Source organism: Octopus bimaculoides, chromosome 4, assembly GCF_001194135.2.
Source record: "Octopus bimaculoides isolate UCB-OBI-ISO-001 chromosome 4, ASM119413v2, whole genome shotgun sequence".
Lineage (NCBI taxonomy): Eukaryota > Metazoa > Mollusca > Cephalopoda > Octopoda > Octopodidae > Octopus > Octopus bimaculoides.
The window spans coordinates 82,152,475-82,163,295 of NC_068984.1; the positions used below are offsets into that span (position 1 = coordinate 82,152,475).

The following is a 10,821-nucleotide window of genomic DNA, read 5'->3' on the forward strand; positions in this document are numbered from 1 at the left end:
TGATGATGATGATGATGATGATGATGATGGTGGTGGTGGTGGTGGTGGTGATGATGATGATTTTTTTATTGACTGTTAGGATAAAAAACATTTAGGACAATATAATGGACAGTTGGAACTTACATAAATAAGTTTAAACAGTAAAAAAAAGATCAGTTTACGAGGTTCCGGGTTCAGTCCCACTGCGTGGCACCTTGGGCAAGTGTCTTCTACTATAGCCTCGGGCCGACCAAAGCCTTGTGAGTGGATTTGGTAGACGGAAACTGAAAGAAGCCCATCGCATATATGTATATATATGTATGTGTGTGTATATGTTTGTGTCTCTGTGTTTGTCCCTCCAACATCAATTGACAACCGATGCTGGTGTGTTTACATCCCTGTAACTTAGCGGTTCGGCAAAGAGACCGATAGAATAAGTACTAGGCTTCCAAAGAATAAGTCCTGGGGTCGATTGCTCGACTAAATGCGGTGCTCCAGCATGGCCACAGTCAAATGACTGAAACAAGTAAAGAGAGAGTAATAATAGGAAACTCCACCCAGGAGCGACCAAGGAAATTCGAGGATTCCGAATCACCCTGTTCACCAGGAGTACCATGGCAAGTACTCCTCTAGCTTTCGTACTTTTCAGCCTACAGGCGCATGCTTAGAATAGGTCCATTTACACGGGCCATTATCGCGACATTCGCCCACCTTTTAACAAATTTACTGGCGGGTATAGTAATGAATCTTTTATATTACAAATTCAAAAGTTAGTAACATGTATTAAATTACTATTTTGGTCTAACGGTTAAAAAAAAATTTTTTTTCTTATATGTCTTGTTAAAGACTGCAGCGGAGGGCTGTTTCAAATTTGAACTCGGGTAAAATTTTGCTCGCGGGCCAAGTTCTCATCTCTCAAATAGAGGTTCCCGTGTGTTGTGTTCTTATGCATCAATATTGTTTCTTATATTCTTTAAAAAAAAAATTGTTATCTTTATCAGTTTACCATCAGAAAAAAAAATTACATTGCAAAATGAGAACAGCTACAGATAGACTAGAGAAATGGACCCGACTCCCTTGAGAAGAAACAAGCACAAACTGTCAAGCTGAAATTAATAGATACCTAGTAGAAAGTGTATATGTGTGTATGTGTGTGCATGTGTAACTATGCGTGTTTATGCGGGTTAACGTATATGTGTTGTGTGATTGTGTGTATATGTGTGCTAGTGTAACTGCGTATGTATATGTATATATGTGTGTATGTATGTGTGTACGTGTGTGCTGTGTGGTTGTGTTTGTGCTTATGTGTGTGTGTGTGTGAGTGAGTGAGTGACAAAGCTGTTTTCCCCTCAGTCGTGTATGTATTAAACCCTGTTTGTATAAGGCACAAGAAAGCTCCTCCCATGACTGCTAAAACCACATTGAAAACGGATGGTAAAGAAAAAGAAAGGAAAGCAAGAATGACGGAAGAGAAATAAAGAGAGAGTAACTGGTACTGGTAGTGTGATACAGAGAATGAGAGAGAGAGAGAGAGAAACAAGAGAGTAGGGACAAGATCGTTCGATAGTGAGTGAGTGAGTGAGAGAGAGAGAATGAAAGAGAAGGAAAGGGACAGATAAAGAATAAGAGTTTATGATAAAAAGACAATAAACAAATGAAATATGAGAAGTCAACTTGTATGATTCTTTGAATTACATTTGAATTTTTAGTATCAAACCTCCTCACTAGTTACTGCGAAATCAGCTGAAACGATCATATTTAGCAAAGAAAGCTGTTAGCAGTTAAGTGTAACTTTCGATATTTCGGCGAACTTCAACTATCTTCATTAAAAAAAAAAAAGATACTTCAGTCCTTTCTAAACGCGTGTGTGTGCGTGTATATGTATATATGTATATATGAGTGCACGTGTTTATTTACCTCTCCTAAACGGTAATGTCAACAGCAGTTGACACAAACACCGATTCCAATCGAACAGTTGTTTTATCGTCGAGACCAAAATCCCTGGAAGAATGTATTTCGAAATTCGATCATGAACTTGAACTTGAATCCGACAGCGAAGCTATATACTGCAATGTTACGACAGATAGTCTCCTTTGCTGGCCAAGAACTCCTGCCGGCACTACAACAAGCCAACCTTGCCCTTCATTGGAAGGGTCGGATACAACCAAATTTGCTTATCGTAGCTGTGACTTAAATGGGGAATGGAGTTCGAAGTGGGATGACGATTCGTCCGCTTGGACAAACTACACACAATGTTACAGTTCCGAAGCTGAACTAATTTTCCAGTTTGATTCAGAAAATATACGAAAAGCATCAGCTGAGGATTTAACGGATTCCAGTATCCTGGGAATATGTGGATTGTCCATGTCATTGCTAGCCATTTTCTTTACCCTTGCTTATGTGCGCTATAAAAAATATAGCGGACCGCGTATGGACGTCTATAGAAACTTATTCGCAACACTGGTTCTCGAAGCATCTGTGAAACTATCATTTCAGATTATTCTTTTAATGGTATGGCTTGAAGACGGCCTCGTTGTTACTGTGTTCGATATTCCACACCTTTGTGAAGTATTCGTTGTAATTTTGGAATTTGCGGAGATTACCACCTATATTTGGACAGCTCTTCATGGACACCTGAGTTACCTGGAAGTGAAACAATACGATCCTTTAAAAGTGCAAGTTCTCTACGCAGTTCTAGGATGGGGTGTGCCGATTATTACCTTGGCTGAGTGGTTAGCAGTGCAAACAGCGACCAACGACGCTCCCTGTTGGTATGGTTACCGTTTCCAACAAAGCGCCTGGATTTTGGAACTACCTCGTGTGTGGGCCTTAATATGTTCACTGGTATTTCTAGCTTACACAATCTGGTCTCTAAACGAGACTGGACACATGAGAGACATCAGCGAAGTACACATGATCAAGCGTAGTACACTAGCGTGTCTCGCCTATATTTTCTTCTTAACTATGTCCTTATGTACATCTTTAGTACTGGCTAATCTAGCACACAACAGCATCAACAAGATGCATTTATTAGCTTTAATCTACACAATTACATTCCTCACCTCTTTCAGAGGACTGTTTTTCACAATCGGCTACTGGCTATGGGAAAACCAAGGAAGGAACTGGTACCAGAAAGTCAGTTTGGTTTGAAGATTAATCCTTGTGTTTATTGTATGTTTGAATTATTTTTTTAAATCCTGTTTATTGACACCAATATATATATACATACACATACCAAAATACATACATACATACATACATACATACACATACAGATAGATAGACAGACAGATAGATAGATTACTGCAGTTATATTATGTATATTATTGTTAATTCTGTTCATTCACACATCCACGTCCGAGCACGCTTATACTGGGTTGTAGACCTGATCTATCGCCCAAGTGTAACACAAACACCTTGTGTGCCTTTAGCAGAATCCATTCTGTTGTATTTGAGCCAGGTTCACATTTGTGTATAACTCGATATCCCTGGTGCGGCCTTCCCTCTTCATTAACCCACGAGTCGTGGTTTTCTCCTCTAGTCAACCCCCACTCCATTAGTCTCGGAGACACTTAAAAGGGGTCACTGATATTGTCCCACTTTTCTTTGATGAAATCTTTAAAAAATATTTTGTTGTCTGGGGAAAGTCATTACACCAATTATGATAAAACACGCACAGATTCACTTCCAGTTTTTATTATTAGTGAATTGGTTAAATATCAAACTAACTAATCGATCGTGTTTAACGTGTTGGTTAAACAATCAATCGGTTTGTTTGTCCCAACATGTTAAACAAACGATTGATTAGTTTAATATTTTACCAATTCACTAATAAATAAAAAGTAGAGTTGAATATGTGCGTGTTTTGTTATTGGCAGAGTGATTCTCACGAGACACAGCAAAATTTGTTTCAACACATGATTTCACATCAAGATTCTTGCAAACCAAATCCATTAACAAAACTTAAAAAGAATAATTCTTACTCCATACACCATATATATTTGTTTATAAAATGTGTGTGTGTGCGCGCGCGCGAGCCTCGCAGACAGACACAGACACACACACGCACACACGCACACATCATTACATAGATTTAATACATATAATATTTAGGATATAAGTATCAGCTTCTATGGCAATGTTTGTGTATGTTGAATGTTGCGTGTCTACACGTATGAGTGTCCCCGCGACTTATGCATAACTAATGTGTATTTTGTAAATTATACCATATATTTCTCTGTACATATAAGTGTATTTATGATATAAGACTATTGTGACTTTTGTAGGATTGCAACTCGTTGTACCCTATAATCTTTTAATTTCTTTGAATTGTTATTATGTTCAATCCGGGTTTGAGAGATAGAAGAGAGAGAGAGAGTGATGTATGAATGGTAAACACTACATATGTATGTAGAGGTACATGTGCAGGAGAGACAGAGATGTGACAGAGGAAGAATGAGAGATGATTGAACGAGAGAAGAATATATATTATAACATACAACAAATATATCTTTTCATGATAAATGTACTTTTTCTGTAATTCAATTTATTTGTAAATATTTTGTTTATTTTTGTCTTGTTATGTTGCTGCTTCTAAATATCACGGGCAATGCTACCTCGTCTAACGCAAGGAGGAGTATCGGCATACCTGCACAAGCGTGTCCCTACTGCCGAATTTGTTTCTGCATATTGTTTAGGAAAATGAATATTTTTTGATGAAATTTTCTAAAATTACCTTTCAGATGGTGTAGATTACGATTATATAGGAATTTAATGCCAAAAAAAAAAAATAATAATAAATGAATAAAAAATAGTGGGGGCGCAACTACTGATATATGTCATATTTTCTGCAAAATTTCAAGCTTCATTTTATAGAGGTATATATTGTACGTGCTTACCATTTTTCTTTTATTTCTACATTAAATTCCAAAAGAAACGTAGCCTACACCATCTGAAAGGTATTTGCTGAAAATTTAATCAAGAAATATCAATTTTTCTGAAAGTTATGAGGAAATCAAGTGGGTGGTGGTGGAGGACACAACTGTGTAGATATGACGTAGCATCTCCATAGTCGCACGATCTGCAAGAAAGAGTAGCCAAATTCCCCTCACGTCACATCATGGTATCGTCTTAAAAAATAATGATGTTTCGCTTTGGATAATGTATCTAAACTGTTTGTAAAAAAAAAAAAAAGAAATCAAAGCAAAAGAAAAAAGAAAAACAGGTTGTCAAAATTGTTAAATTAACCGAGTTGGTAGAGTTCCAGACTTGCAGTATTTAGTTATAGACTTCTGCATTCACAATTCAAATCCTACTGAATTCGTCATCCGTCTTTTTTGCTATCGTGTGACTCGGGGCTAATCCTGATCGAGCAGACCTGTGATCAAATGCATTCTTGTTGCGTTTATTGCATTCTTTTTTCTTTTTGTTTTGTCTACGAAGAGCTACGTTGTTCAACGTTTCCTCCTGTTTTTAAAGCTGTAGTTCTGATCTGAGGGACATTTGGTTGCTATTTCTATTAAGTCGAACAAATAAGACTGTTAAAAAATCGATCGAGTTGGGGGTTTAATTTCATCGATCACTCTCTTATCCCATGTCTTTTCTTTTTCCAATTTAAAAAGTACATAGCAAATAAGAACAAACACATTTGAATGTCACTCTGATCTCTTATCTGAAAAAAGAAAAAAAAACTTACGGAGATGTACTTGCATAGCAAGTGACCTGATCTGAGATCGTGTGCTGGAACGAAAACAATTGCAGCGTGGAAGGTGTTTATAAGCCATTTAAAATAACACACAAAATCCGTTAGATTCACTTCAACATTTAAATTTAATTTGTCAAAATATTTTCGTCGCTTTGAGACCGCGACCTGTTCACTGACAAAGTTCTGTGCTGCATCTGAGAAAGTAACAGTTAGTTCATGATATATACGTACGTGTGTATGTATGTATGTATGTATGTGTGTATGTATGTATGTATGTATGTATGTATGTATGTATGTGCGTGTACATGTGTGCGCGTATGCATCTGTGTACATGTGTATGCATGTGTGCATGCCTATACGCATGTATGTATATATGTATATATGTATGTATGTGCGTATGCACGTATGTACTTATGGATGTACTTATGTTTATGTACTGATATGTGCGTCAGTTCAAGTTGTATACATGACTGTTACTTTCTATAGTTATTGCAGTCAGATGGTTCTCATCTTTTATCCATATCAACAAAGCTCCCAATACGGAATAAGTTCATGTGCCATGAGATTTCTCATTATATTTGAAGCTTTCTTGTTGTTTTTTCTTAAATTAACGACAGATCTGATGACAATAAATCGCAAATAACTCAAGATGGATTTGAGAATGGAGGCAGAATTTACGTCCTCAGAAATAACGAAACAAATTGAAGATTTTTAATTCTATGCTCAAAATCTTACAGGGTACACTGTATACTGTATATATGATGTGACATATTTATGAACCTGTATTTTTTAACCCTTTTGCATTTGAACCAGCTTTATCTGGTTCAAATATTCTACCTGTTTTATGTTCAAACCGGTCAGATCCGGCCTTTCACACCTAACCTGCAATGCCATTCTAAAAATAAACAACCACATCGTCAAAATACGGAAGCTATTTGAAAGCAAAACAAAAATCTATTTGCAAACAAAATCTCGACGCCATTGAAAACAATGAATATATAAGCTTTATATTTGACAGAGTAATCTAAATGCTAAAAAGTTAGGAAGTACAGTAAAAACTGGTTTCAAAAAGCAGTCATACTTTAATCACTTGCTTAACAGTGATCCGATTGCATTATCTTTGCTGTCGAACAGTGATTAACGATAAATTGTGACTAAAAACAACCTTCATTTCCGTAGATTGTGAACTCTTAGCTTATGACTAAATACACTCCTGCCACTGAGACTTTGACAACCCGGCAGTGAAAAAGAACAAGTGCACAGAAGGTGCATACTAAAGTTTAGTATATTCCTGTGAAGCACCCTAAACAATGAGAGTATGCAGTAGAGATACTGGAATGCAGTTAGGGGTAAACAAGTGCGCAGTACTAATTATATAGAGAGGCCGGACGGTAAAACTCTGAATGCATACAATTACCACAAGACAACGTCATTAAATCGCTGTGGTATAACAAGGGTGGAAATATCTAGGGGTATTGCAAGATGATAGGATAATGGAAGGAGAAATGAGAGAGAAAGTCACTAAAGAGTACAAGAGGAGAATTAGGAGGGTGTTCGAAACAAGATTAAATAGAGGGAACATCATTAAAGCCATAAATACATGGGCTTATGCCCGTATTGAGATACTCTGTTCCCTTTCTGAAATGGACAAAGGTCGAGTTACAGAAGTTGGATAGAGGAACTAGAAAGCTGCTCATAATGTACAAACGCACTCCACTCTAAAAGAAATACCGACACTCAAAAACAAACCCTTAGAATAAATCTGATAATGTTCGACAAAACTCAGTCAGACAGCAAATATAGAATCTGCAGGAAAGGAGACGAGAGTATAAATCACCTTTTGAGTGAGTGTAGTGTACTCGTACAAAAGGAGTAGAAGCATAGACATGACTGTGAGTAGGCAAAAGAGTGCATTGGGATGTAAGCCGAGTGTATGGTTTCAAAATGACAAAAAAAGTAATACGAACACGAACTAGAGACTGATAGAATATGAGAATTACGGGATCTTGTGAGATTTTCCCATAAAGACTGACAATATTATTGAAGCAAGAAGACTAGATATGATTATAGAGGTCACAATAAACAAATAGTGTAAGATCAAGGATTTTTAAATTCTTTATACCAAAGGAACTGAAAAAAATTTAGAAATATCAGGATCTAGCCAGAGAGCTGAGGAGACTGAAAGACCAAGACAACACTTATTCCTATAATAATTGATGCACTAGGCACAACACCCAAAATACTACCTAAAAGACTGAAAGAGATTGGAATTGGAACTCGCATTGTCGACCAGCAGAAAAGTACCATCCTATATTTTGCAAGAATCCTAAGAAAGATTCTTGAGATTCGAGGAAAATTGTTGACGCCAAACATCACGATAAAATATTTGCTAACTAAATTAGCATACATTAACATAATAACAAATACAACAACAATAACCATAATTCTTTCTTATTTTGGCGCCCCTTTCCCATCCGTTCTCTTCTCCCTACAGGTGCCAGTATAGAATAAGCCCACTCAATCGGACCACCCTCGCCACATTCACCTTTCTTCAACAAATTTACAGGTGGGGGGAACACCTCCCTCTCAACCCCCGCTTTCTTTTCAAATAGAAATTTAGGAAGTCAATGATAGCTTGGACGAAGAGAGAAGTGTCTGTCTTCAGAAAATAAAAGAAATAATACATTATTAAAAGAAGTGATTTTTCAAACAACCGTATCATTACATAAACAAGAGATAATGAAAATTAAAGTATAGAAAAACAGTAACAACGAATTACGGCGAACACAAAGCTTAAATTGTTACAACACCGTCTTTCCGAACGCTGATGGCCCGGAACCGCTTATAATCCGCACTAATTTACGAGTACGTCTTTCAAATTCAGATGGCCGCCTGATCACTTGGCTGGTACCTTGTATCATTTATACTACTGTACAGATACCTGTATTTCATCTAGTTATTTAGATAAATTTAATATTTGTTTAAATTAGAGTGTGACCGTCTCCGGTTCGGAAGAATCAGTAATCTGGAATGGCTTTGGCATTAAAGGTTCCGGAAAATCGATGTTGTACATTAATAATAAAAGTAGGTATGTAGTTTGTGCATGTACTTGTAACAGTCAGTTACAAATCAGTGAAAACAGCTTTCAGTACTCGGTGAAACAGTTTCGATCTTTGATGATACTGTAATTATCAAGGAATTCGACTTGGCCATGAATGACTTGTTTTGGTATTTCGGAGCTGAATTTGAAATGTAATTCCATGTTCTCGATACACTTTTAGTTGTTAAATAAATGAATGAAGCAGATATTTGTCTATCAACCGTAATTTTTTCAGGGCTATTCCATTTATTTGTTTATTTTTATATTAAAATTTTGGCCGCCAAATACGAATCAAGGTCAGAATCGTGTACCTACCATCGTGGTAAATTTTTACCAACTCATCCCCACGCTTTTCAAATTTACCGAATTCGTCTCTTCAATGATTCATGTCCCAAATCATTGACCACAAGTATTGGTAACTAGAGATAAAATAAAGACAGAAATTATTTCTTATTTTAGTTCAATGAGAGGTAAGGAGGGAATTGATAGACGCAGAAACGGGACGCAAAAGGTAGTTTTAAACCCCAATTCAAACATGAAGTGTAATGAACATGTGGTCAAATTCGTCCATCATGTATGTCCAAAGACCAAAAGAAATTGAAAAAAAAACCGTTGCGAAATATTGCACATTACTCCCAGATCTGTCTGTCGCTGTAGGGAATTAAAATAATGCTCACAGGGATAACAACATTTTGTTTTGTTTTATTCAAATAGTGATTTTTCCACCATTTGGGGCACTGAGTAAGAGATTTAGGGAACTGGATCTCTAACAGCATATAACTGGTACGTATCTTATCTTCCAGAAGTATTTGAATTGAAAATGTTATGCAAGGAAAGTAAATACTGTTCTTTGTGTATTTCAATATTTGTGTAGTACCTGTCAAAAATGACGGTGTTTATATATTTGAGTATGAAATAAATAAAGCAAACGAAATTTTTGGTATCAAAATATTTAACATATACTCAGACAAAAACAGCAACGGTAGTGTGTATGCGTGTACACACAACTGATGCCTTCTCCCATCAAATCTCCCATATGTGCTCGATTTAAATGATTTTTTTTTTAATAACGAAAGATTGCTTCTTCGCATACAATAACTATAAGACAAGTGACTGGAACACAAGGTGAAATTCAGATAATTGGAAATTTGATAAATTGGGTGGAGGTGGGGAGGGGTCAGTTGTCTCGTCGGTCAGCATCTTTTAATTCTGTTTCCCTTCCTCTTTCGTTCTGTACTACATCTCATCATTCAACTGACCTTACTAAAATGTACCCCTGACAAAAAAAAGTGACATATAAGTTCGCCTTCTATATAGAGAAATTTATTTAATTATTGGAACCGCTTAGTAAGAACTTCGGACTAAATATCTTCTACATTTTGAGTTTAAATCCTCCTTGGAGGTCAACTATAAACTGTTCATGCCCGGGAGGTCAATAAAGTAAGTGCCAAGCGTATAGTAGATCAGAAATCTCTTGTAACGTTAGATCCCCAACACAACAACTATGTGGTTCCACGCCAATGTAATAAATTGCTATAAATTTTTAAATAATCAAAAATTGAGTTCGACATAACAGCAGAACACCGAATATATGCCACCAATGTATGAAAATATAGAAGGTATTGGTAAACGTTTGTGAGCAGCTGATGAAGCTGTCTGAGAAAAACTCAAGAAAAAGGAGGAAAAGCAGTTGCTGGTTACCATTCTGTCGAAGAAAGAAAAGCCGGTTGAAACTTCTCTAATTGCTTTTGGCAAAATTGATATATTGAGAAATAATGCGGAAATTCTATGAGACCGTTCTTTTTGCCAAAGTCACAGGTGATAACTGGGGTATTATTCAAAGAGTACATCTTAGAGGATCTCATTTGGTAACACATGCTTGTATGTCTACGCACAATTAAACAGAAGTATAGAAGAGTGATTATGACAACTTCTCTTTCTGGTTTATATGGGAAATTTTGGTGAAGCAAATTACGGCACAGCAAAGTTTGGATTTCTTAATTTAAATAATACTTTAGACACCGAAGGTAGGAGATAT

General features: G+C 36.4%; 1 protein-coding gene across 1 annotated transcript; it reads left to right on the forward strand.

Annotated features, from left to right (window-relative positions):
- Positions 1-1,350: 1,350 nt before the first annotated feature.
- LOC106882345 (PDF receptor) lies at positions 1,351-4,549 on the forward strand. The gene has a single exon (XM_014932991.2). It carries the CDS (start codon positions 1,912-1,914, stop codon positions 3,127-3,129), a length of 1,218 nt encoding a protein of 405 aa, XP_014788477.1. The 5' UTR covers positions 1,351-1,911; the 3' UTR covers positions 3,130-4,549.
- Positions 4,550-10,821: the final 6,272 nt, after the last annotated feature.